The 27,779-nt window shown below is 41.9% G+C and overlaps 1 protein-coding gene across 6 annotated transcripts in view; it reads right to left on the bottom strand.

Annotated features, from left to right (window-relative positions):
* Window positions 1-20,473, bottom strand: part of TENT4A (terminal nucleotidyltransferase 4A) — a 63,272-nt gene extending 42,799 nt beyond the window's left edge. For 5 of the 6 annotated variants that reach the window (XM_064506820.1, XM_064506821.1, XM_064506823.1 and 2 more), the window contains exons 1-4: window positions 18,108-19,252; window positions 4,882-5,005; window positions 1,405-1,451; window positions 282-402 (exon numbers count right to left, since the gene is read on the bottom strand). In XM_064506820.1, coding sequence (XP_064362890.1) covers window positions 282-402; window positions 1,405-1,451; window positions 4,882-5,005; window positions 18,108-18,937 — 1,122 coding nt within the window. In that variant the 5' untranslated portion in view covers window positions 18,938-19,252. Of the gene's footprint in view, window positions 1-281; window positions 403-1,404; window positions 1,452-4,881; window positions 5,006-18,107 lie in introns of all 6 variants that reach the window. The other variant, XM_064506822.1, reaches the window with a different exon arrangement.
* Window positions 20,474-27,779: the final 7,306 nt, after the last annotated feature.

Here is a 27,779-nt window from a genome sequence, read left to right as displayed (position 1 = left end):
TTAGATATTTTGCTAATACTGACTTTCAAGAGACCTTCCAGCAAACAGCAAATACAGTACATAGGCACAAGATTACTGTCCTCCACATCAAAAACTCTGTATGCTATTGCTAAGCACGCACATATTCTGCTAAGATCTTGCCCAGCCACAGCAAAACAGTGTGCTTAAGACAAGATGCTTAAGACAACACTAATTGCTTCATGACTAACTAATTATTTATCACTTTCCAATCAAGGAGTCTGAAAGCTTTTCTGTTCAATATTCCAAAGACTATTACTTACCGTAGCTTTATCAAGTACTTTAATGGAATACGGCTCAGCCACACTGTGTTTTCTTAGTGCCTGCTCCAGCAGTTGTAAAGGGGGGCGTTCCCATTTCCCAAAAACAACTAAATCAATATCACTAGACAAAAAGAACACAACATGAGATGCACTAAGCCTAGGACATAGTACTCCACTAAAAAAAAAGGCAAAGCTAGTCTTCTACATGTTACAAGTCCACAAGGATAACCACTTTGCAGCTTTTACCAGTCTGGGTTTCTAATAAGCTTGCTTTAGCAACGTTAAGAAGAGATGGTTTTGTGTGCTTTAAGACCCAAAATAAGTATTCTAGCGTCTTGCTTCCAGTTCCCCAATGAGCTCTTTGGGCTCCTCCCTTCCATCTTTCTTGCTCCCTCCCCTCCGAGTTCCATAGTCCCATCCTGTCCCACATTCTTCCACGTGGGCAGGAATGTTAACAGTCCAAACAAACTTATTAAGAATTGTTAATCACAGAAGTGAAATTGCTAGGTTTTTTTCTTCTTCTTCTTCTTCTTCACACACACACAGAGAATTTAATTCGTGTCAAGACCACACAGTCTTTAAAACACACCCATAAGAGTTTGCCAATAATATTAAAGCTGTCAGATTTATATCACTTAATGGTTCAATAGATGAACACTGAATTAAATGAGACATTTTAATCTCCAAAAAGATGGGAAAAAAGCAGCTATGACAACCCATTTGACTTCGCAGTTACTCTGTTGGTAAGTGGCAAGTTTGACTTTTGATAACTCACACTATTTAACAAAATACATAATCCTTACACAGATAATATTAAACATGTGAATTTTACCACATTTTGAAAGCGGAGAAAGATCCAAAAACTGTCACCCAGAAAATACAGAAAAAAGCTATTTCATCACAGGGTCAGCAAAAAGCACCAAATTCAGACACCGATATATCAAATACTTATCTACAACCTTTAAGTTTAAAAGCTCTTTCCTTGGCCATGCCTGACATTATGCAAAAATTTTACTAGAAGCTTGACGGGTTTATGTATTCTGGTTTAAATTCCTCTCTGAGTTTTGCCATTACCTTAAAAGACAAAAAACTGTTATATACGTAAAAGTAAATTATTACTTACCTAGTTGGGAGATAAAGCCCGGTACTAAAGCTGCCAAATATTTGGACCTGGAGAAAAGAAAAGAAGAAAAGAAAAAACGCACCAGTGAAGTACCTTGTAATTATGAATACTCACTTCATTTCAGTTTCACAAGATTTGTTATAACCTTTCTGGATCTGCTAAAGACACAGCCCAATAAAAATACATTACTCAATTTATTCTACCAAACTATTAAGCCTGTACAAATACACTTTTGCTTAAAGATGCAACTTTACAGGAAATGGTATTTTCCCAACAGGAAGGGACTGCAAGCAGCAGAGCATAAACTTTTGGAACAAGTCTTTTTCACTTTTTTTTTCCCCCAGTTCTACAGCAGTAGAAGCTGTATTGCTTGCTTCCTTCTTTCCTCATAGGACAGCTTTATTGAAAATGGAAGAGTTTAAGGAAAACATTTTTCAGAACTGTTAGATTTAAGAAACATTTTTTTAATTCAGGAGAGTAATTGCAGCCAATTATAGCACATTCTTGTAAGTGCCCGAATGAAGCAGTTCTATTAAAGTCAGTAATCACAGTACGACGACTGTTTAAAAATTTAAAATTCAAGAAGAATCAAGTTAAAGGCCAGGCCTCTAAAACTTTTGGCCTATAGCACCATACATGTATTCCGTGCAATTTCCTAGAGAAAAGCACAGAACTCATGACTGCTGCCCCTGTCAATCTGCACACGTAGCTGTACTTTGAGCAACAGCTCCAGTTCTAGAAAGCAGTCATGAGGTGAAGACAGGAGGCGTAACATAAAAAGTGTTGTGGTTCCTGTGGAGAATTTGTGTCAGGGAAAAATGGCAATTTAATGATCTGGACCACTCATTTTTCTGACAAAATCATCACTAAAGACTTGAGTTTAAACTTGAGCTTAAAACAGTCTGCTCTTTCTTAAAGATTTCAAGTCAATTAGAAGCAGCAGGAATTAATAGTACTTTGCAATCCAACATTACTTTTTCATGAAATCTGCTGTTGAGATAGGAAAACTGATGTGGAGCAGATGCCTTGATACTCCCTTTGCCTACACCCTCTTGTCTCACACTTGAAAAATATTCTTAATTCTAAAGTTCTTTTTCTATTTGTAACTAATGTCATTCTTTCTTATTGCAATATAATGGTAAGTTTGCCAAGCATGTACACAGAAGTTAATCTGACCCTTGTCTGTCAATGTTTGGGCAATTACAGCATGAAGCTTAAAGAATTACAGTATAACACCAACAGGAAGAGTCAGTCAATGATAACAGTTTGAGTAAAACCAGAAAACGTGTCAGCTGATGCAAGACTAACCCAATGCAAAACAACAGATCAAATACACATGGCAAACAATAGATTCAATTCAGAAATTTTAAATTGGTTTCATATGTGGACATTTTTAGAGGCAATCGCAAAAACACCACACCCTACAAGAAAATGACTACTCATCTAAGCACCATTAATATTAAAATTCAATCCTGGTTTACCTATATGTCTAAATGTTTTGCTAAACTAAAATTAAGTACTGAAAAAGTTTACAACAAAAAACAGAGCTAACCCTACTGTATGTTACATTTTAAATACACACATTCTGAAAAGTCTGTTAGATCTCTGCCATTTTTATAAATAGATCAGAATGTGGTGCCTCTGATCAAATGTATTGCTTTTCATCCTTTTGTATTCTTCATTGACATTTCTGTATTACATATTTCATGAGAAGCTAACACCCTGTTGTTCGAGAACACAGACCGAGACAGATGATTTTCAGGAACAGTTCATTAAAGAATCTCTGCAGTTCTCAATGACTGGCTTTGTCAAGGCAGAACTAGGCTCATAGATCGAACTAAATACTTTATCAGATAAAGTGGTATAATTAGAAAAATCAGATGGGCTTTTGAGCCAACAAGCCCAAAGTCTGAATCAGAAGCTGCAGCTTTCAAAGCTTCCAAATATGATTCTAATGAGTTGGTGAAGAAGCTATCTGAAAGCTAGGATAGCATTTTTTAGAATAGTTTTTAAAATGGGATTTTCTTTTCACAGAGCTCATGGTTCATTTCTTTTAGAGATTCCAGGTAGGACGGTACATGCCACAAGGTATATGAGTAGTAAGAAGGTTTTTGTACAGATGGGTGGCTCAATATGCTTTCTAGAGTAATCTAAAAAGGAGTCTTAATCAAGGATATTACACTGGGGGGGGGGGGAAACCATTGCAAACATTCTTCTCAGAGTAAAAACTGCTATCTAAGGACTCACCTAAATCATATGGATTGGTGGGGGGAGGGAGGGAGGGGGAGAGGTTAGGATGACTACTGATTTATCTAAGCAGTTTGTTGATCCCAAGTTTTAGATAGATAACACACGAATGGTTTGTAGGTTCTCATTTCTGAGGTTGAATGCAATACCTAGCAAACTGATGATATAACATGTATATTCCACACTTCACTGAAATTGTGGTAAGTGTCTGTGTGTGGAAAAACCTAAACTGAAGAGACTTGCGCAGTCCAGATCAGATAGTTTCACTATGCTTCCAATACAGAGGATGACGATGTTCCTCATCCAGTTACAGCACAGCCCAATTTACAAGTTCACTTCTTTGAAGTGATCTATGAAAAGCCTAGGCTACCCTGGGTCATTTCAGTGGCTATACCTGCTCCCTTGATCTAGACAAAATGTTATTCAAAAAAAAAAAAAAAAAAAAAGTCACAGGTGAGGATGAAGTAGATAGTTTTACAGGATCTTTAGGTCTGCACTGCCTTTGGAAGACAATGAAATCATGATTGTGTGAAGTGTTTTTACACAAGTTAATGGCAGCCCTGGTGCCTGGTATTGCTAAAGGGTATTGATAAGGATACAGTTTACATTATGTTCCTTTTGGAGGAATTTTTGTTGTCGGAAGAAAACTTACTCTTTGGGTAACAATGGGTTTGAAAATAAGTGGTTGGAAGAAAGCTCTAGAGGTCAAGTCCAATTTCCCCCCAATAAAAGCTGGGTTAAATTCTCTGAATGTCAAATGGAGGGTATAAAAAAAAAAGTCTTGGGTGTTTAATTGTTTACCTTTTAAAAAAGTGTATTTACAAACATACATACAGTCAGGACTCCATGTAAAAATGGAAATACAGCTAATCAGTCATATTCAGATATTCAAAATGAAGTTACACAGAAATAACCAATTTGAAAAGCTTTTACTTTTCAGAGAAGAGATCTAATTCCTAACATGCACATGAAGAACTATGTCCTCAGGTCTCCAAACAAAAACAAACTCTCAGTAGCCTTCATTAACTGGAAATCTAGATTTTGAATTTCCTTCACTTTTTTTTTTTTAAATAAACTATCAGTGCTGCAACTGCTCTGACATTAAGTCCACTACCTTAAGTTGAAGTCTTACCTGTTCGTTTCCAAAAAAACAGAAATAGGGAAATTAAGTTTTAGAACTTGATTCACTTATCAGAAAAGTAAATTAACATTTGCTTGAGTTACACTCACATCAGCCGTAGGCCAGAGATCTTTGATGACCATTTCTATTCTTTTCACCACTTCCCTTCTCATAGCTGCTTCTTCAGGACGAGGGGACATGAAGTCATAGAAGTCAATTATTTCTTCATGTAGTCTAAAGGAGAATGTACCATCAGTTATAATAGTGATTCTGCTATTACAATGAATTCCACCAAAAACAAGCCATAGGCTTTAGCTAATGTCATATTTTAAGATTTTTCCATACATGATTTCTGTGTCAGAACACCTCAGTGTAAACTAGTAATCTAGACACCTAATCAGCCTCCTTCACCTTTCCTAACTGTTAAAGATGTCAACTGACACTGGCTGCAAACATCAGTAGACATTTTTTGATGTTAACAGATATCAAAACTGTGGTAAGATCTGAATACTATCAAAAAACCACACCCACACAAGTCCAATCCTCATTGAACATATTTAGCCTTCCTAAAGAATTTTTTGTATATATCCGTAACAGTAATACAAACTAGTTTAGAGTTGCGTTTTCCCTTTGACTGTTTTGCAACTCAGTTCTACTAGAGAACGCCTGCTCTATTAGATAGACCTTCAGCAGACCACATTCCAAAGGTATTGCCCAAGTAATTCTGAAGTGTCAGGATTCCTTTCTACACACAGGTTTTAGCAAAACAAATACATGGCTTCTGAAGAGCATACCTATTTAGAATTACTGTTTGCACTTCCTCATATCTTGAGCTGGGTCTGGGTTCACATTGAACATTTAATTACCCAGTAGGCTTACTGACTGAACCTTTTAATTTGTTGACGATTGTACTAGAAGGTTTCGAAACTTCAACGCAAGACTGAAGCTACAAACTAGCATACTTTTTTTGTTTGTTTGTTTCTAGAAAGGATGACTTCTCCTTCCTCCAAGATCGTCCAAGTCCAATGAAGAAGATATCTGAATACAGCTATGTAGGGCCTAACTCGAAACTTCCTCACAAATTATCCTCTTTATAAAAGGCAGCAGCAGGCAGTTGGAGGTGAAACCAAAACAAAGCAGCTACCCAACTCCCTTGCAGCACATCTGTCCAAGTCTCCAGTAATTCTGTCATACTTTTAAGGTAGATCCCAAACAGGGTTTTTAGTAGCTCAAGAAGACTTCCGCTGATTTTTTTCAGATCTTTAGGTCCATTTATGCTTTCGTAATTCATGACATTGTTACAAATTTTAGTACACATTAAAGCGCTTTATTTTAAACTGATGCCTATTAATGGCTTTATTTGATGTTCTTTTTCTTGGGGAAAAGGTAAGTGAAAGATTGACAGTTCATCTCCAAACATGAATTCATATCCACTGCTCCCTATCCATTAGCCCCTTTCCAAGCTAACAATCTATTTTTTCTCAGGCAGCAGCAGGTCTTAAGTTTGATCACTTTTTTTCAGCTTGTTTTCCATTGTACTTTTTCTTTTTTAACATGGCAACCAGAAAGGCACAGTCAACATATAATTGTACCACTAAATTCATGACCCATTTTTTATCATTCTATTATCCATTCCTTTGCTAAGATACCTAGTGACTACTACCTTGAGGATCTAAGCATAAAACTGCTCTTTAAAAGAAACCTGTATGAAGGAGCTTCAAGGTCTTTTCTTAACAATAACCAATGTAAAGCCCACCTACTGGGTATATACAACCTGTGTTATTTTTCTTCAGATACAGCTTTCATATTTACCAGCACTTAATTTTATCTGCAATTTTATCACTTGTGAATGAATAATAAGCTCCCACTGCAACCTTCTGCAGCCAGCTCTAATTTTTTATCCTCTTAGTATTTTGTCCTTTCCTGAATTCACTTCTTTCCTCCAGGTATTTAAGAATATACTGAGCAACGGAAATGCTCAATTAATTCCACTGGTAGCCCTCCTTTATTACAGAAATAAATAATTTATTCTTTCATTCGGCAGTTAACCCCATAACACTAGCAGACATGGGACAGTTCCGTTTTTTTCAACAAAACCTCAGGAACACTCTTCAAAAAAATCCAGTTCTACATCAAACTGACCACATGAATAACGATGACTAATGAATCCTTTGAGGAAGTGAGATCTTTGAGGCACAACTGCCTTTTATAAAGGTTGTACTGGCTCCTTCCATTATGCTTATTCATGCAACTTAGTTGTGCTTTGTTACAATATCAATCAGATCTGATCCATACAGGAGATCCACACATTCCTGAGAAGAACTGTTTATAGTAGGTATCCCATAGTGGGAAAGGAGGAAAATAAAACTGGTCTCAGTTCCTCTATACACTGCAGCCTCCCCCATATACAGCATACTCTTTCAACAGCAGCCCCTAGAAAGGCACCAAGACCAAAAAAACAGCCAGCACACATACACTTCAGCATTCCACTGAGCCTCTGTTCAGCAGATTTATGCTATTGCAGTTTTTAAATGATAGCATGAAAGACTCAAAGAATACTACCCATCACTAATCTATATTTCCTTCTCCAAACTACTTCCCAAAAAGCAGCTCTTCATTTTTTTTGCACTGGGAAAGCAGCACTTCACCTATGCTTGATTTGCATGAGACAACAGCGCAAAAGCTAAATGGTCACAATTCACTAAAAAACCAAACTATACACTGTGGTTTCACAGTTAAATTCTTCTAGAACTGTTTGGCATATACAATCAGACATAGCTATACAATAGTTATTCTACTGGTAGATTTAAATACTTCTTACTGAAATTTAAAACAGTTCAAGAGTCAAAAAAAGTTCTGGTGAGAACTCTCTTAACTCCTTCTCTGGCAAGGATCAATGCAATTAGTTAGTCTGACCTCTCCCAGGTACCCTTCATCTCTGACCCCGTAAGTCTTAGTGACCCTATAAGTTTCTTGCTTTTGACATGTAATGTTTTCAGTTTTAAATGCCTTCAGCAAACCAGTTCTCAAACCCTATGACTTGACTTACAGATTTATATTTCATTTGCTCAATGCTTCTGTTTTCCTCAGCTCAACAGCTTCTACTTTTCAGAGATCATCATCTTCCTGGTTTAAGTCCTTCTGAATAACTATCAACGGTATTCTCAGAGTCAGCACATGACAACACTTCACCATTTTAATACAGTCTTTTCAAGCATTTTATCTGTTTGGCTGTTCCTTTTGAAGAAGTCTCTCAAAAATGAGATGCTTTTTTAAAATTAATTACTGTAGTTGATATTCTTCTAGTCCTCTTTGCTCAAGCAAGATTACTAGAGTTAGAGTCACAAAATAGTAGTTCTGATATTTGTACCTAGAACCAGATACCATATGGTGCTCAGGACTAACCAATTCCACAGTTACTTCTCTGCTAGCTGCAGGGGTCATTTGGTGTCTGAAAATATAGACCACAACATGATATTCACCCAGCCAATACAGGGACAGTTTTCTGTTGAGTCTTTTGCCCATGTAGCCTCTCTAATCTCCATAAGCGCTTGTGGCTTCCTAATTCAGGACTGTGACAGTATCATAATAAGTTAGGAACACAATTTCAATTCATGAAGCATTAAGTACTGACTGATACAGTTAACATCTTGACTTTTTCTTAAGCTACGGAGCTTCCTTCAACTTATAGCACCAATCACATTTTTGATCTCTTTCCAGATTCTTAAAACGGTTTAGGCTCCAACAGCATACCACCACCTAGTTATCTTCCAGCATGTTAAGATTCCCTTTATGTTACTATCCTAATAAAGTTGAGCATTTTAACTGATGGGGGGAGGCAGTTTCACTGTATTTGTACAAATACTGCAAGTGAAACTTGTTGGTGAAATGTAACTGTACTGTTAAAGCAAGATGAAAAAGATTAGAACACTGGGATGCAGAAGAGAGGCTACCTGTACTTACTACCCTGTTTAGTTTGCTAATCTTAACAGCCTCAAGAAGCCTACAATTGGAAAACTGCTGCCTACAGGCTGAACTGTGCAACAGGAGAGACATATTTTGTTTATCGAAAATGTATCCCCTTTAATGTCTTAGGAAAGGCAGAGAGACATTTCCAGTCTTCAGGTTAAAATAAGACTAAGCAAAAATGTCCTCAGACTTTTTTAATGCCTTTTCTTAAAGTCAGGTTTCTGAGAAAGGACATCACTTACCCCTACCTGGTTTATCATTTACTGTATCTGTAAGTATTATTATATATATATAGCATTGATTTGTTACATCAAGGGCTTACTTCAACACAGTGAAAAAGAATTCTGAAACAGCATCAACAAACTAGAAAGTGAATGAAATAAGCTACAGAGACCGTTTCCTCAAATAAGTGTCCTGTTTCTTTTCAGCATCATGTCTGCACTGCTGGGCATACAAATTACTCTAAAGAAATAGATAGAAACAGGACAGCATAATTTATTGCAAATACAGAACCACTGACACTCTTTAAAAACTATACCTGCTGTAACAGGTAAAGAATCTTTTTCTAACTGAAAAGTCTAACAAGTCAGGCCAGAATCCTTCTAAAAGGAAAGAATACATGCCACAGTTATAGTATATTTTGTGTAACAGTGGGGGGGGGGGGGGGGTATGAAAGATCTGGAAAGAGCTCGGAAGGCAGAGGTAGAATTTGAACAGCTTTGCTGAAATAAAGGTTACAAACAACAGGATAAGTACATAACCTTCAGTAAGTATGAACTCTGAAACATGCCTGAAGACTTAATCATTTCAAGCTTAAATAGCAAAAGTCTCAGCAGCCAATGTGTATACTTCAGAAATCCATCAAAATATTCTGCCTCCACCCTACGTGCAACTACTGCAAAGCACAATTACATCATCATGGAATTGCAGGTTAAACCTTACACTGCAACAACCATCATAATACAAAAGAAATAATTACAATTTTTAGAATGCATTCAACAGTTATAATGATCAATGATACAGCCTAAAACTCAGGAAAAGAGTTTAGTGAAGTATAGATGAATATAGTTGAAACAATAGTATATTCCGAGTATATACAACACAACAGTATATTCTGCAGACTTTTTCCAGTATGATCCAAGATCAAGACATCTCCAAAAGTAGCAAAGATATAACCATGACCCAGAAAAGGAAACGGACTTTCAATTCTTTTGTATCCCAGCTCTCCTCACTACCATTACTGCCCAGATAATGATACTCTACGGTCTGTGCAGTGTTCTAGCCTTATCAATGAGAGAAACTATGAAGATATAATACTATATCAAGTACTATACTTCTGCAAACCACTCTGTCATGTCAATACATAATTCAGACTTCGATTAAAGATTTGCAGACTCAAAGATCTGCAGCAGAAAAAAATCTCAACTGTACAGAACCAATGAAACATCACAGCTATGAAGAAATGTTTTACAGGTAGGTACCCTAAATACCATTCTCAAGTAAGAATCAAACCCACTTTGCCAGTTAGATACCAAGGGGAGGATGGAATAAAAAGCTACTTTTTTTCTCATTCACAGAACCAAGAGGGTAATTGATAAAAATCTATATTGTACCTTTGCCACAAGGGATCTTACGTCTTTTGTTTCTTCCCTAAGCTTCCTCCTTGCCCCCAACTCTTAGAGTCAGAGCCAGCCATAATTTTAGATAGAGTTTCTCGTCAATTAAAATTTATCTCCCAAATTTATCTTGCATTTGACAGTTCAAGTAGTCAAGAAACTAAACTTCCTGGAGTGATTTAAGCTACAAATTTTCAGATTTTTTTTAAGTACCAGCATTTGTTTGTATTTTGGAAGGGAAAAAACACAGGAAAAAAGTAATCTTTTTGAAAGGATATCAACCCAAAAAAACTCACTCACTTAGTTTCTGAATGACTGGATATACTTTGAAAAAGATCCATTATAAAAATCTAAAAACAAAACTGATACATTAGTATTATCTCCAAGTTGATACATAACTGAATGGATCTACTATGCAAGCTCCTGAACAGCTGTATACTACACCTGACCTACACTGTTGATTTCACCACAACACCAAATAAACATTACTTTACTATTTTGTTGCATCTGTGAAGGAGCCTACCATACACAAAATCTTGGATCTGAATCAGCAAGTTTACTAAGCCATTAAATAGAATTACTAAAGACCAAAATTCCAGTCTTAATATTACACATTTCCAGTTGCCCAAAGATAAGAAGTGGCTAACATTCAGATCAGAAAAGCTGCAAGGGCAGAAACACATTAGCAATGAGAGACTGATTATCTCCATGTAGATCAGGCAAGCATCACATCGGGTTAGCTGCTGCAACTTTAAGAGAAGCAACTCTTGACTTAGTTTCGAGCAGCACCTCAAGTCTGGTTCAAAATACACCTGTCAAAGAACCACTAACAGCAAGCCCTGCACATTCAGAGGCAGTATCTCTGCAGGGCAACAAAAGCTAGAAAAGCTTTTTGGGGATTTAAGTATTGCTGTAGTTCACTATATAAAAGAGAAAGCCTCTTAAATTAAGACCCTCAAGAAAAGAAAGTGTTTGAGAGACTATTAAAGACAACACATTGTTCAGAAAAAGCGTGCATCACTAATCAGATGGGGGGGGAACACCAACAGACTCTTGTGCCAAGGTAGTGGAAGCTATTAGAAGACATCTGCAGAAACCTGGAGTCATGCACAAAGCAGGAAAAGAGAAGAGTGGGAGATTAAGGATATCAAAGGGATTATGAAGAACCTAATGAGCTACAAACCTGTGCTTGAGAAAGGATAAATTACCTCAGGAGCACAAAACTGGCCCAAAGGTAAGCAACCACAATGCAAGACAAATGTTCAGAGAAGCTAAACATTTCGCCCCACTACGCTTCCTCAGAGAAGTTTCCCTGATCCCTGCTTTACAGATAGAACTGGTCCCAAACTGACTTCTTCTGTAGAAGAGTTTTCAGAGTAAAATAGATGTCATCTATTCCTGGTAATTTGGTATCCACTCAAAAGCAGCACTCAATACTGCACTGCTATATGAGGAATGTTAAGCAGCAATCTTTTTTAAAAATTTTTAAATCAGTAATCTTGACATCCATAATAGGCAACCTAGTCAAAGCCAGAATCAGTGCAACACATGAATAGGTATGGCTATCAAATTGTCAACACAGCTGTTGTAAATGGAAGTCATGTCTTAAAGAAAAACATCAGGAATTATTTGCAAGAATCACTGAACCACAAAGGAAGTCCTGTTAGAATCTACTTGGATTTCCAAAAGGCATTTAAAAATGTCTTACGCACATCCTTACAAAGACTTATAAGGAAATTAAGCTGATATGGGATAAAAGGAAAGACCTTCATGCAGAGAAAGAACTGCTTTAAACAGGAAACAAGAGACAAACTATCAGTTTTCATATTAAAGGAGGGTCACTAGTATAGTCCCAAAGAGTTCCATGCCGTTCAACATCCTCATAAATGATCTGGAAAGGGGACAAATAGTAAAGCACAGAAATCTACTGAGGCTGCCAGGTTATCTGGAATAAGCCAACTGAAGAACTGCAGAAGAGCACTTAAAGACAGACTGCACAGTGAATTAGCAGGCAGAATTTGAGGTATGATAAACATAAAGCAAGGCACACGGGAGAGGAATGTGAGGGGATTCTACCTTTAAGGAGATGCAATGATGGGCTCTGGACTGAATCTCAATTCCAAGAATCAGGGTGTTGAAATGAGAATGCTCTAAAAATGTCTGCTCAATACTCAGTACTCAAAAAGAATAGGCTGAAGTGTTAGTAACTGGGAAACAAAGAACGAGATAGAAAATACCAAGACACAGGAATACTATGACTCTCACACACAGGTCTGGTTCACCTCAGTTTCAAAGATAAAACAGAACTGTAAAACATACAGAGAAGATGAACATCCAAAGGCACAGAACAACTTCTATACAAGAAATAACTAAATAGACTAGAAGCCCTTTAGCCAGGAAAAAGGGCAACTGTCAGGTGCAAGACAGAATGGAAAAGTTGTATCATGTCACACAGATGCAAAGAGGGAGCACAGACTGTCTCATTAATGCATAGACTTGAGGCTGGCACTAAGTAAAACTCCCAAGTGACAGACCTGAGACGACAAAAAGATTTGGATCTTTGTATAATGCATAATTTAACTGAAAAGAACCTTGCATCAGGGTACTGTTGATGCCACAAGTTCAAACAGGCTCAAGAAAAGACAGGACACATTCATATATAAATTCCATAAAAATCTATTAATAATGCACTGCCTGTAGCTCAGGTAGGCCTAGAGCCATAGATCACTGAAATCTGAAAAACTATTCCAGGAAATACCACCCCAGGCTCATGTTGATATATTCCTCTCAAAACATTTGGCACTGGCCTCTTTTGGACTCACCCAGCACAGCTGTTCCTATGTTCTTAACACCAGTTAAGTCTACTGCCAAAAGTGCACAACTGAAAAGTATCATGAGCTGATGTCAGGATTAAGCTGCTCTAGACATGTCTTAGATTATTCTCCTCTAAAAACAGATGTGGACATCTGTCATGCAAACCCTTCTCTCCTTACTACTGTAGTTCAACCTTTCTGGTCTCTATAATGATGTTCTCTCTCAAGACTACCACTGCCAAAACCTTACTTCCATCCCATGACTGAAAGCACCAGTCCCTCTAACTCTGGGCTAAATATCTGCTTTGCAAGGATGCTTTTGAGCTTTACCTGCTTGGCTCAGTTGACTGCAGAGAGTATTGCATGTTCTTTTCTTTTGACAATTCATCCAGCAGCTACCCTTGAACTCTACTGCATACCAATCTTTAGGCATGAGAACAGCTTGGCTCAGTTGAATGCAGAGAGTATTGCATGTTCTTTTCTTTTGACAATTCATCCAGCAGCTACCCTTGAACTCTACTGCATGCCAATCTTTAGGCATGAGAACAATAACCTATTCAACCACTTCCTGATGCTCAAGTCTCTCTCCAGAAATTTACTTACCTCAACTAACAGGCAACTATCCTTGCCTCTCTCCTTGAATATTACTGTATATACTGCCAAGTTCTGCCCTGACCTCAAAGCCAGAACCTAGTATACATTGCCAGCACTGCCTGCCTCTTAAACCAACACCTTCATTACAGATATTCACCTACAGTAGTGGGTAACAGGGATATAACGGTAGTGTGGATGAAGCATAACTCATTGTGTTGATTCTTTATTAGAAGGTTTTAGAGCAAGGCAGTACTAGTAAGTACAGTGAGGAATGGGGGAAGCCCATGAGCCCTTCCAAGTGCTGTATGTTCAAGTACAGACAATAAAGATTTCACAGAATTTCAAAAGTCTCAATTTCTTCAGCTCAGCCAAAGTACAGCTGAATATTGATTTGCAAAAGCAGCTGTCAATGAACTATGGCTGTTAAGTCAATATGGCATTCCTACTCATTAATTTGCAGTGTGCAGCAGCAAAATAAGAGGCATGGGTTGATAAACAGGGAATTAGAGCTATGCACGGTCCTGAAAGCAATGCATTTTTACTAGCAGAGCTGCATATTACAAAACCCAGTAGATTTATCTTGGTGCCAAAGTTCAGCAATAAAATAAAATAAAAATATTGAATATAATAATAAAAGCAAGAAGCTAACACGCCAGCACACAGGTGAAGAAATAGAAGAAACCTAATACAGACTTAACGTATAGTAAGAACAGCACATTCCAGTAGCTACAGAAACGGATTTCAGGACATCACTTTTGGTACACAGTGTTGTTCAGCTGCAAACCACTGAAGGCTGAAACAAGTGTTCTGGGGAAGCATCATAAGCTTATTTTGTTTATAGGAATTCTTCCCAGGCATCCGTTACTGACTACCAGTCAAGATGCCCAGCCGAATCTTCCTTCAGCCTAAGCAAATATGGATGATCTTGTCCTCTTGTGCTCTATGATTAAAATTTTTGTGCCATTATCAAGAGATGGTAAGTCACAAGTATGGGGGGGGGGGGGGGGAAGGCTGCAGTAAGCTGCCAGCTACCATGCAATGCTAATTAGCACAGGCAGAGCATCATTTCAATGTATCATAACACTTCTGCTATCCACACTAACCCTGAACAAGCCAGTTCTATTGTTTCTGCGCAGCACTGTTTTGTACCAAGTAGACATGCCAGTTGTTTCTGCACTAATCTCATTAAGTTTTCAGATTAACTGTATATTCCTAAAGTGTTAAGCAGAATAGGCTCATACTGTTAAGAATACCTTAATTCTTAACTACCTAATTCACTTGGTTAAATTAATATTAAAAAAGAGAATTAATTCAGATATTATTCTACACTAGCAAATATTAAATCTTGAGAAAATTGCCATATTCCTTTTTACACAAGCTATACAAACGTAGTGGTAGAGTCCTCAGTAAGAAGTTTAGAACAGTTTAAGTCTGTATTTTGAAAAAACCTTCTCCAACACTTTTAAGCTCTCTTCACATCTCCTAAACTTCTTGAAAAATACAACACACAGGTCACTCTAAACGCAGGCTAAAACATAGCTTCAAGATGAAATCTAATCAAGTACAGCTATTGTGTTCTATGAGTGATCGATTTTATTTCCTTTACAATACAAATTGCATGACACTTCCAAAAGGTGGCAAAAACAATAAATATGGGTCCACTGGGAAAAAAACGAATGCTGTACATAAAACGTACGAGAAAGAGCAAAGCGTAACCTTTGCAGCATAAAGCATTCCTGAACATCACCATACTTACCATCCCAAAGCCACTGGATATGATCCATCGGGGGGGGGGGGGGGGGGGGGGAAGCACACCACCAGTAATGACTAGTAGTCCTATAGACCACCTCCAACTCTGAATGAGAAACTGAAGAGAACACAGAAATACTCCAAAGCACACAGGCATTTCACCAGAAGTACTACTGCAGCCTGGGAGCCATTATAGTTAAGATGATGATGCTTCAGCGTGGACAATTCCAAGTAACACTAGACAACAAGTCAGGTATGCAAAGGACCCAGGAAAAGCTTCTGTAGGGATCTGTTCCTGCCCCAATCTTTTCAGTGCATTTTTAGTTGAACAGCCAGATGATGCATCAGCCTAACTTCAGGAAACAAAGCAAAAATCAAACTCATTAGTAGTCAGGAATTATTACAGGAAGTAGACACCTAAAGCTACTTCACTAGTGATAGTACCTTTATGTTATTTCAATCAAAGTACTTCACAGAACAATTTTGACACCAAGCAGAAAATTATTTTTAGAGTATATGCTTGTTCAAGATTCACCTTGGGTAACAGATTCAAAGTTTAAGGCAGAAACTGCTTCCTAAAAAAGCCTGTAGTCTCAACTTACGTGCCCTCCTTTAGCACTAGTCCCCAATTGAAACCATGGCATTCACAGTTTTGTGAAGCTGAATAATTTGACAAATTAATCATGAGAATCTGGAACTATGGGGGTCACACATGCTGTAGTTATCCGTCCTAGCGTCCCACTCCTAACATCAAGTCTCACTGTAGTAACATATATCATTGACAGAAGACCAGGAAACAACACAGCTTCCACTCGCAAAGATATTTCGCAGACAGCTTGTCTAACTCATCAGCAAAAGACGTACCATGCTACAAAATAGCACAGCTGACGCTTGTCTAAACAATTTTGTTGCATACAGACTCCCTATAAACTTTTATACTTGAGAAGTGACATAACTTCTATTAAAGGAAATCCAACAGGAAATAAGAGGGCTGAAGACAAAAGACAAGAAGGGTGTGTGACTAGCATAAGACAGTGCTACCCAACAGCCAGAGGACAGAACTTGCAACGTCTGGATTCTATTCTCTGGTTTGCCATAGACCAACTTCATGACCTCAGGCAATTCCCTCATCTGTTTGCCTGGTGAACTGGCTTTGTGATACTGACTTGTTTTACACAAATAAATTGAAATATTAACTAAGCATTCTACTACATTTGTATGGAAATGGTGCAAAGAAATTCTGACTGTTTTTACAGTGCTTTCGGAATTTTAGAGCAGCAACTTAGCACAAGACAAAATCCTAACATGTGACACATCTTAGTCTTAGCTTCCTGCAAGTAATTTGTTTTCCGCATCAGTTTGGGTTGAAAGAACAGCAGTCACAAATGTCTTGTGCCCCACCAGAAGAGGCTGTGGTTTTCAAAAACAGAACTTAAAATACATTTTTAACACTTCCGGATAACTTTAATGCACTCAGTGCCTGAGGGTTCCACTCAAAAGAGAAAAAGGAGGATGCTATCCTTAAGTGCCAGTCTCACTTAAATTTCTCTGCCTGTAAAACTGTTCCCTGTACCCTATTATTCTTATCTATTCCCCCCTAGGAATATGCAATGCCTTTACTCCTATGTACATACAAGAGCTCCGGATTTTTGGAGTTCCAAGAAACTATTTTTGAAATATCAAAAATCCACAATGTAGTTAGCACATTTTGTGTGAATAAAATGATTTTAAAACTAGAAAGCGTTATTTCCCCTTGACTGAGTAAAGTTTGAGCATGTGAAATAAATCTTTTTGAGCATCCCAGAAGTACTTCAAGTTCTAAACCCTTGCTGCACACAAATCAGACCAGACTGAATCATCTCTTTAAGCCTTAATATCTATCCATTAATATGAGAAAGTAAGAACCATGGGATAGGATAGCCTTCATAAAGAAGTGTATTCACTCTTTAGAAAGCCAAGATTTCAGTTCAGACAGTCGGCTCAATTTATTCTAGCGCTAAAGTGTTTCCCTTAAAAACATTATAAAAATCACACTGGCTGTCATGCTTATTTCAGCCACAGGGTCAGGCACTTAAAATCAATGCACTTCACACTCTTCAAAGCTACCAGACTGCTACAGACTACACGTAGATACTTAAAAATTAACACAAGGTTTTCCTTTGAGCTCCTCCAAACTGAAGCCTTTCACTTTCCCCCTGCAATATGAATTGACTCCGTGGAGCTTTGAAAAGCTTTCCCCTCCCATCCCTGCTTTAATTACTACAGGAATCGTTTCAGGCAGCACTCTGATAGTGGCCTGACATCTTCATTTCTCAGCTTACTACAAGGCAAGGCCTAACCCACCGCCTCTGACAGCTCCCAGGCACTGCCTGCATCGCTACTTCAACCAGGAACCACCAAGTCTGCCACGGCCAGAGGCGATTTATGAAAGAATTCGGTTTAACGCCCGCCCGCCCCCCCGATCACCCCCCCCCCGCTGCTGCAGTCGGCGGCAGAGGAGCGTGCGCGGCCCCAACCCGGGGAGGCCGCGCGAGGAGCAGGCGAGCATCCCCTCGCCCCGGGAAGGTGGAGGCCTCCGTGGCCCCGGCTGCTCACCCCTGCACGCCCGGGCTGTATTTCCTGGTCTTCCAGGGTGTGCCGGGGCTCTGCAGCGCTGGCTGCGGCGGCTGCCGCTGCTGGTGGGGGGAGTTGTTGACGGCGACGCCGCGGCTGCCGGAGAGCAGGTAATTCATCCCATAGGTGCTGGCTTTATTCTCCCGTTTCCTGCGGCCCGGGTGGTACTGGTGCTGCTGGGGAGAAGCAGGCGGCGGCGGGTGGGGGCTGCGCGCGAGATGCGGGGGCTGGTGATGCCCGTTCACACTGTTCACTTGGTTCTCGTGGAAGTTAAAAAACTCCCCGGGTCCGGCCACGCTGCCCAGCAGCCCAGGAGGAGCCGCCGCCGCCGCCCGAGGACCGCAGGAGGAAGAGGAGGAGCCGCCGCCGCCGCCGCAAGATCCCGAGGAGGAGAAGCCGGGGCTCTCGGTGCCAGACTCCACCGACGAGCAGGAGGAGGAGGAGGAAGACACGGAAGGCGACTTCTGCAGCCGCCGCCCTCCATCACCGCCGCCGTTCGCCGCCACGGGGCCGGCGACGGCAACGGGAACCAGTCCGGTCAGCAGGGCCGGGGGGGACGGCGACGGGGAGGGCGGTGAGGACGAGGAGCAACAGCCGCCGCCGCCGGGAGTCCCAAGCCGCACGCAGCCGTGGTTGCGGGGCAGGGAGGCGGCAGCGGAGGAGTCCAGCGCCGGGGAGTTAAGGCAGAGGCAGTGTGGGAAGCTGGCGCCGCCCCGGCCCCCCACGCCCTGTGAGGTCTCCCAGATCTGCATCCAGAGCGCATTCGCGGGGCCTTTCTGCTCGGGCTGGATCCAGGCCACGCGGGGATCCATCCACGCCCGCCCGCCGCCGCCCCTCACGACCCGGCCAGAGCGCCGCGCCGCCGCCCGCTCACCGCCCGCCGCGCACTCCCTCGCCTCGGCGCGCCTGGCCCGGCAGCGGGGCTAGACGCGCGCCGGGAGCAGGGGCATGTGTCGCGGGGAGGAGGGCGGCGGGGCGCGGAGGCGAGCCGAGGCGGGCTCGGGGAGGGCGGCTCGAGAGGCGCGGCGGCGGCGCCGCAAACTGTACCCGTCTCGGCGCTGCCCGGAGCGCTCCGTCGCCGCTCCAATGTGGCGTCCCCCGCTCCAGGGCCAGAAACAGTACTGCGCATGCCCCGCCGAATTTAAACCTTCACCGGAGACGGCCGCCCTGGCAACCGCACATGCGCGTTGGCCGCCCCTGGGGGAGGGTTCGGTCCCGCCGCGAGCCGTGGGAAGGGGAAGGAGGAAGGACGTTGGGAAGGCTCCCCTCCTTCCCTCCCTCCCTCCCTCCGGCGCCCTCGCCGTGGTGCGCAGGCTCGCCGGGTGGCGGGGGGAGGCGTTGAACGGGCTCGGAAGCTCTCGGGAGAAAGCAGCGGGATCTGCTCTGCTGCGCCTGCGCGGGGCAGCGACCGTTACCCGCCGCTGCAGCGCCCCTCGCTGCCAGCGTTGCGAGGTGGGGGTGGGCCGCTGCCTGGCGCTGCGGTCGCTCCTCCTGCGGCAGGTGCTGCGCTGTTCCTCCGAGCGGCGGGGACGTGGGTTTCTCCCCAGGCGGTGGGGAAGGGCAGGGCTACCGGTCGGCAGGCTGGAGCCGGCACTCGGAGCGGTGTCGTGGCAGCTTGAGCCGATGAGGTGCGCGGGAATGGCAGCGGAGCCCGTAGTTTTCAGCAAGCACCATGTTAGTTCCCTCTGTGTTTGGGTTCTTTCCTTTGGGGAGATCCAACTTATATTCATAAAAAGAACAGGAAGCATTCTGAGGAGTAATCTAAATGAGAAGCGAGTAAGAGTAGATCTACAGCAGAACTGAGTGCCCTGCAGCCACAGGGGACCGCGAGAGGGAAGATGCCGATTCCCTGAAGATGCCGATTCCCTGAAGGAAATGGGACACCAAAGGGAGACAGACCATGGTTTTGCATACTGGCAGCACCACAGAGCAGATCAGCAAAGGGAGGCTGACCACGACCAAGGGAAAGGCTCCATGCTTTTCTTATTACCATCAAGAAACCACCTTGAAATACTAAATTTCCATTGGATACCTAGGTTTTCCCCGGGCTAGACTTTCGGGCAGTTCAGTGCCTGTTCCAGGGAATGTTTATGTAACGTATAGGTTTTATACGCAGTGGTCGTTGGGTATAATGCACGCAGTTGTTGGAGCTGGACTAAACACAAATATCCCGTGTTTCTTCTCTGGTCTGAGGATCTGCTTTAACCATGAGTTTTGAGAATGCTGTTCCTGTTTTCTTTCTAGTACTGTGATTTGTCCTTTTCCTCAGACAGCTTCAGCATACGTATGGATCTAACTTCCTCTCGCTGTGGTACCCCTCAGGGTCTCCAATGGTCCGGTCAGCTGGATACAGCCCTGATCTGGCTGCAGAACAGCAGAGAGAAGGGTTGAACATACACAGTGACAAATACTGCCAGGAAATCCCAATTATAACATCCCTCAAGGGCAGTTGAATAGTAATCTTAGGTGATGTAATGGCTTGCTGCCACAGAAGAGGAGAAAAGGAAAGGTCCCACTCTTCCTAACCTTCTACTCCCTTTCCCTGCCTGACCCTGCACTTCAGCTACACCCTTGCTCTAGCCTTGATATTGAACAGTGAACCAATTTAACTTGTTAATCCAGCAGAAAACTGCACTAGCAAAAACAGGTAATAGTTTTCAGCAGGAGTAGCATACATTTTCATAGGAAACACAGCCACAGCTCCCTTTTGGATGATTATATTTCAGTTTCAGCTTCAGCCAAATTCATCTTTGATTTGGCAACAGTGACAATGCTGGAGTCTTTGGTAACTGTGTAGTTGATGACTTTGACAGTCCTGATGATGGCAATGCCAATTCTGTGAATAGCTCATATGATTTGGTAAATAATGGTAGTAAAGCTGAATATCTAGGGAGGATATTTATACAAAACAATGTTGCCTAGTGCTTGCTATTAATCTATTTTTTAATGAACACTCTAAACTCTTTAACAGAGGTAAAGGCAGGTAGTATCTCATACCTTTAATGGGGATCAATTTACATCCCTGAAAATGAAGAGATGAAAATACAACATCCCATCCGTGTGATTAATTCTGCCCTATGAAGCTGGGTATTGCCATGATTGATTCCAAAAGGGTGACACAAAGGCTGAGAAACTACCAACAGATTTTCCAAAGGCTCACGCTTTCTAGTACGACTCCACCATTTTCTTCCATATGACCTTCATTCTGGTCACCCGCCATCTCATTGCAAGCCTCCAGCACATCACCTCCTCCGCACTCACTAGCTTCATTCTCCTTTTTCATACCCTTTGCTGCCCATAGCATGGATGGAGAAGACATAGGGAGAAGAGTTAGCAGTAGGTCTGACCTGACACCTGTCTGCTGAAGGTGGGAATTGTCAAGAACAGGACTAACCACAGTCTCTAGCTGGATGGCAGGGTGAGAGAAAGGCTGTCCAGCTAAGGAGGTTCATCTGTAATATGTAACCTTGAGAATATGCTCCTCACCAGGAGACACTGACAGGAGGAGGCGAAGGGGAGAAAGTTCCCTTAGCTGTACTCCTGTCACTTTTTTTTTTGGTAAATACATTCCTAGGCAAGAGAGCAGAGACACAGATTTCATATCTCAAATTGAGCTGATCAAAATGGAGAGACAAGTAGAAAGGCAGAACTGGAGTTTCTGGTTCTTGCAAAGCATGATTTGGTGCATTCTTTTAATCTGTGCCCTGGAAACACAGGCTGCCAAGTTGTCAATTTTTGTTTGTTCAAAATGGCTTCTGTCTCCCATTAATGAAGGCCTAGCATGAGTACCCTCGAACAAGTTAAAATCATATCACCTTTCCTTCCTTAAATTTCCCACTTGGCTCAATCTTTCCTCTTTCTTGGCTCAACATGCTCTTCTGATGTGAGCTTCAACGAAACTTGGGGTGCTGAGGCATATTCAGCAGTGAATTAAACTGCCAAGGCTGAAACAGCTGCCAACCACGAGCTGTTTCTGTCCTCCTACTCCTGTCTTCCACTAGTCTTCCAAAGATTGCCAGCCCTCTGTCAGAGAAGCTTTGAACGGATGATAAATCAACTGCTGAACAGCTGCAGCTTGTAGCCAGGCATGTTTTATATCCATCAAAATCCTTTCCTTGCTACCCACATAAAATAGCTGAGTGGTAAATGCAGGCAGCATGGGGGGCAGTTCACAAGTCATCCAAATAAGCCTGCAGTCAGGGTGGCAAGCTGCATGGACAGCCGGGTGTGCTCTTGCCTCCCGGCTAGTGGTTAATACATTGCTGGATTTGTATCAACACTTCTTGCCGAAACTCTGTCATAGAGATGTTTCATCACTGTATGCTACATAGATTTTTAGTACTACAACAAAAGCAAGATATACCCCATTTTATTTCCTTAATATATTTGGTGCTGTAATAGGGATTACTTTCAAAATACTGCCTTCTTATGAAAATGTATCTTGGCTTATTACACAGGAATTAAATATATAACTGTAATTTTTTACAGTTTTCTGTGACATATCAAAAAACTAAATATTTAATTGCTCTGTTTTAAGAATGGTCTATGCAAATTTTAAAATCGTTCTTGTGTTCTATTTTGCCTCCCTTTGTCTAGAAACTGTTTAGATGGATATGGATTTTGGAGGGTTTGTTTCTAAAAATTTCAGCCTTTAAGACTTAAGAGTTCTGAAGAGAGAATACACTGCCAGCACTGACACCTAATTGAATACAATTAAGTCTTACAGGCTTGCTTTCTTCCAAGGCTTACTTAGACATTTAAATTAAATTGTGATAGCAAGCACAGAGAGCATTTTAAGATTTCTTTTAAGATTTTTAAAATTTTGTTTGTAGATCATAATCTGGGATAGAGGGACCATAAACAAGTGAGGCTTATATTAAATATCTATAATCTATCTATACTTTATATAGAGAGATATTATTTAAATATAGATATAAATATTATCTATATATTTTATATATATATAATATAATATATCTATTATATTAAATATCTATATATAATATCTATTAAACACCTATATCTGAAATATTTTCCTAAATGGGATCCAAAAAGCTGTGTGAAATCAGTGCTCTGTCTTCATGTCCTGGTTAATGCAGAGCCCTACAGAGAGTTCCTTTTGTAAGAACATTGGCCTGCCACTGAATGACAAGTTGAGAGAATACCTTTAAGAGACTTTAATGAAATTTCATGACAATAGATTCCTGCTGGTCTTGTTTGTAATCCCAGGATCATCTGTAAATTGTCATTCTCCAGGTTATTGTGCGGAAGACAGCTGAGGACATACAGAACTTGCTGTATGAATCCTAGCAAGAGCAAGTGACCCCAAGTCAGAATATAGTTGTACATGCTCTAAAATCAAAGGAAAAGTAAATCTAGCTAGACCTTCTGCTAGGAAAAGACTCTGTAAGTAAGGCATTCCTCCCAGGAACAGTATTAGAATAAAAATGCTTTCCTTCAGATCTGTCGATTTTAAACTTTCTGCCGAGGAGAGTGAGATGCTGGCAGAAAAAATAGGATTAAACAAGTGCTGAGACATACCAGAAAAGCTGTGAGAGTTGATGTAAAATTTGCTTAGTGAGGAAGTGATCTGGAGCCCTCATCTACCACACTAACATGGTACCACATACGGCACCAGCTGCATGTGTATTAAACCTGGAATAATCATTTATGCACATCAGAATAACTATGGATAGAATTAACAAAAGCTATGTCAGGTGTCAGCAAAGACTATCATGGTGAAAAATGCAGCTCAATTTTATTAGTTCCCAAGCTAGATCAAAGCCACATTCAATCTTGGAATTCAATTCAATTTCATTCAATTCAATTCAATTCAATTTCAATTCATTCAATTTCTGGAAGCTAATTTATCTCCCCTTATAAGGTGCCCAAGTTTTTTCATTGATTCATCCTGCCCACCAATTAGCATCTAAAGGTAGCACATGCACATACCTATATAAATTTGCTCTTTACATAGAGACTGCACTATCACACTCTGTTGCAATGCACTTCCCTCTCCATCCCTCGGGATATTGACATCCTGCCATGTCCACCTTCAAAGCTATTATTTTAAACTATGCTTGGTCCACAATTAAATCACTTGGACATCGTGGGAAGATTTCCAAAATAGAAATGGTACAATGCCTGTATAAAAGTGCTCACCCCACCCATACTCACACTGGCCCATGCATACATGAGCAGAAGGGTACAAGAGATGAAAGGAGAGCAGGATTTTTGGCAGGATTTTTAGATCTTGTTGATGTGGCACACCTATAGGATAGATTAGATGGGAACTTGTGACCACAAGGCGGACAAAAGAGGGTCAGATACCAGCGGAGAGAGACACTCAGGGTTAAACAGGGGTTATGAGGTGTTAAACAGGATAGATTTAGTAAAGGACTTACACTCCAAGCTGCACAAGGAGCCCCAGGAACTGCACAGAGGGGTCACCAATGGGGGGCTGCTGGTGGCACAGGTTGGACGCCCAGGCAGGACTTGACTGGTATTCTAAGGGCCCCTTAAATCTACTAGAACGATTTCCTTATCTCAACTATGGTAACCTTGAGAAACTACTGTCCAGGAAGCAGCTAGATATTGTTGATGAAATGGAATATGCATGCCTAGCCCTAGTGGGAATTTGGTCAGTGTGCAGTTTCATGCGCTGGGCCTGCTACCACATGCTTTGACAGTCACTGACTCCTCACCAGATCTTCTGTAGGTATTCTTACTACAGGACTGATAAGAAAGAAATATGTGGCTTAGCAGGTACAGCAGGTACTGTAGAATGAGGCAGAAGGATAAGATGGGAAAAGTGTGAGTCAGTAAGACAGATCATATCTAGACATTTAAACTCATGTAGAGAAAGGCCTGGACTAGGGAGAGAAGAATAAAGTAGGTAGGACGGAAAGATGCAGGCATTGGACAGGGGATGACAGAAACTGATAGTGCACTGACTCATCCATCCTTATGCACACCTTTTGCCATTTACTCTTTGAGGGAGCTAAAGTCCAGGCCAGGGACCAGCAGAACAATGCTCAAACTCCCCCAGACTTTCCACCAGCACTCCAACTTTCTTGCACCAAATCCTGCTAGCTCAGTGTTGGGACCATGTCGCATCTTTACAACATCCTCTGTCTCCCTCAAGATGCGGTAAACAGCCACACCATCAGTACTTTTCAGTGCATGGACTGACTGTGGACTGACATCAGCTAGGATTTCTCCAGGCTCCTGGTCCTTTATGCTTGGAGGAGTTTGTCAGTACCATTTCATCTTGGAACCTTACACACATGTAGTGGAACAGACATGCTTTTGGCAGCCTGAAGGCTGTAGATGGACAGGACATACCTGAACATCCCTAGGCACCATTGTAATGGGAATGCGTGTATCTCCTATCTGTGGGTGTCAGCAATGAACATAATAGTTCTCTACAAGGGTAGTCTCCACTCCACAGCCATGTGAACCAAGTTAAGGAGTCTGTTTGCAGCATCAGTGTCCTATCTCACTGAGCATCTGCTCCACAGTAAGTTTATGCTTCTGAGCTCCTGAACTGATGAGCACTCTATGAGCAGGTAGGTAACCTTGAAGAAACAGCATTCATTTGCTGTAGTGAGAACAGAAAAGGCATGAGGAAGGAGGAGTGAAATGTCAACACTGAAGTAGATTTCTGATTGCCTGTGGTGTTTGTGCTCAGCGAGCTAGGAGAATACCTGCTGGCCTTCCAGGTAAGTCATGTGCCTGAGCAAGGAGGAGAGGCTGCCATTGCTGCTACTAGGTAACAAGGTGAAGCAGCACTAACTTCATAAAGGGGAAGCTTCCTTTTCTTGCCTGCCTCAAAGACACAATTGGCCCAAAGCATCTGTAAGGATGGAAACAGCTCTAGATTCCTTCAGCGATGCCACAGTGAGGCCTGTGAGGCCTCCAGTGACCCTCTCTGCTGAGATCAACCTGGTGTCCAGGCAGTTGACCAATGATTCTTGTGCTTCCCAGCTGGATGGGAGGTCTGACTGCTCTATGCCTGGGTACCCATCTTTGAACAGTCTGACCTTCAGTACTATGACTCTAATTGGAAGCTGTGTCCCGATCCAATATCGGGGGGGGGGGGGGCGGTTTCGTTACAATCCCAAGGACAAGATTAAGACGCTAAAACCGGTCAAATATCGTACAACCTTTTAACTTTATTTTCCACGGAGTGGGGAGAAAAGGTGGGGGGAGAAGGCGAAGGGGAGGCGAAGGGAAGAGAGAGAGAAAAGGGGGAGAGAGAAAGAGATATCACCACCCATGGATCCAGCGGCGTCCCGTTGGTCCTCTTCACCATGGGTGTAAATTTTAGCGATGCGCGTGCAGTAATTACAACTCGAGCAGGGTCCGACCCTAGGTTCCCGCTGAAAAGTTCGGAGCCAAATCAAGGCAAATTAAATAAATAAATTGTAATGACACGCGTGCAGTAGTTACAGCTCGAGTTGGGTGCCTCCGAAGAGGGACCCCGAACAAAGAAATCCCTGGGCAATTATAGCTTTTTCAAATTAAGTTTCCCACCCCTCACACGGTAGTTCAGACCAATAGTAATTTTTGGGTCTGGGGTCTCCTGCTCCCTATTGGGTCTCATCGTTGTTCCCAGGCAGGCTGCTTTTCTCCCTTATCTTTACTGTGGCGGTTTCTGCTGACAAAAGTGTTTTGATTCCTCAGGTTCTGCCCTTCTTTCTCAGGGCCCTGACCAACAGGCCTTGTTCCAGCAATTAGCACTGCCCCAGCAGTGACAGTAGGTGTTATCTTCCAAGGTCCTGACGAAGAGGATATAATCCAGACCCCCCCTAGTTAACACTGTTTCAGCAGTGAGGGGAGGCTTTGTTTCCCAGGGTCCTGGCGCCCAAGCAGGCCTTATTTCAAAGCCTTGACATCCTCCCTCCCGGAGTGTGAAGCACAGGGATGCAAACTGCTTGTAACTCCCTTATCTTTCCAGTCTGCACCAGCTCTGGGGCCCTTTCTCACTGCCTAAGGCTTCAGCAAATTTAGCTACTCATGCTAAGCAAGTTTTATAAAAGTTGTGCTAAGCAGCAATAATTTACAGTTCAGGTCCCAAAGTCTCTGCCCGATCGTGCCCTGGTTCGGCGCAGGCTCAGTGTGTCCCAGGTGGTCGCAGGGAGACCGTTTCAGGGATCGCAGCAGCTCAGTCCTGTTTCTGCCGGGAACAGATGGCTTGTTCGGGGTTATGGTGTGCTTGCACCTTATGTACCAAGAAATGTTTAAGGCAAAAGTTCACTCATCTGTCCACCACAAGCTGTTAATTTGTTTATCATAGTCACTGCTGTGCCAAGCTCCCAGTGGGATACTCCTTTCTTGCAGAGTCTCTGACAGAGTGCGGTGTAGACTGAAGCCATGGAGAAGGTAGATGGAATACTCATTCTGCTCACAGAGATACTAAACTTGCTCAGCAATTTTTTTTTTCAGTGTAGTATCAGGGATGCATCAAGCGCCCTCTCACATCTGGAAGCATCAAGCTCATTTGGAGCCAAGACAGATGTACTTATGGCTCTAGGGCTGCTTAGTGGGACCTGGACGGCCTCTTTTCATCACCAGAAGACAGCCATCTTCTGTTGCAGAGTTGCCTGGTAATATCTTTGAAGTTGACTTTAGGTGGTTCCTCCTGAGGTGGTG

The sequence above is a fragment of the Dromaius novaehollandiae genome, chromosome 2 (assembly GCF_036370855.1).
Source record: "Dromaius novaehollandiae isolate bDroNov1 chromosome 2, bDroNov1.hap1, whole genome shotgun sequence".
In the NCBI taxonomy this organism is placed as follows: Eukaryota; Metazoa; Chordata; class Aves; order Casuariiformes; family Dromaiidae; genus Dromaius; species Dromaius novaehollandiae.
The sequence above is the reverse complement of the archived record's forward strand: the minus strand, read 5'-3'. Positions and strand labels throughout refer to the sequence as shown.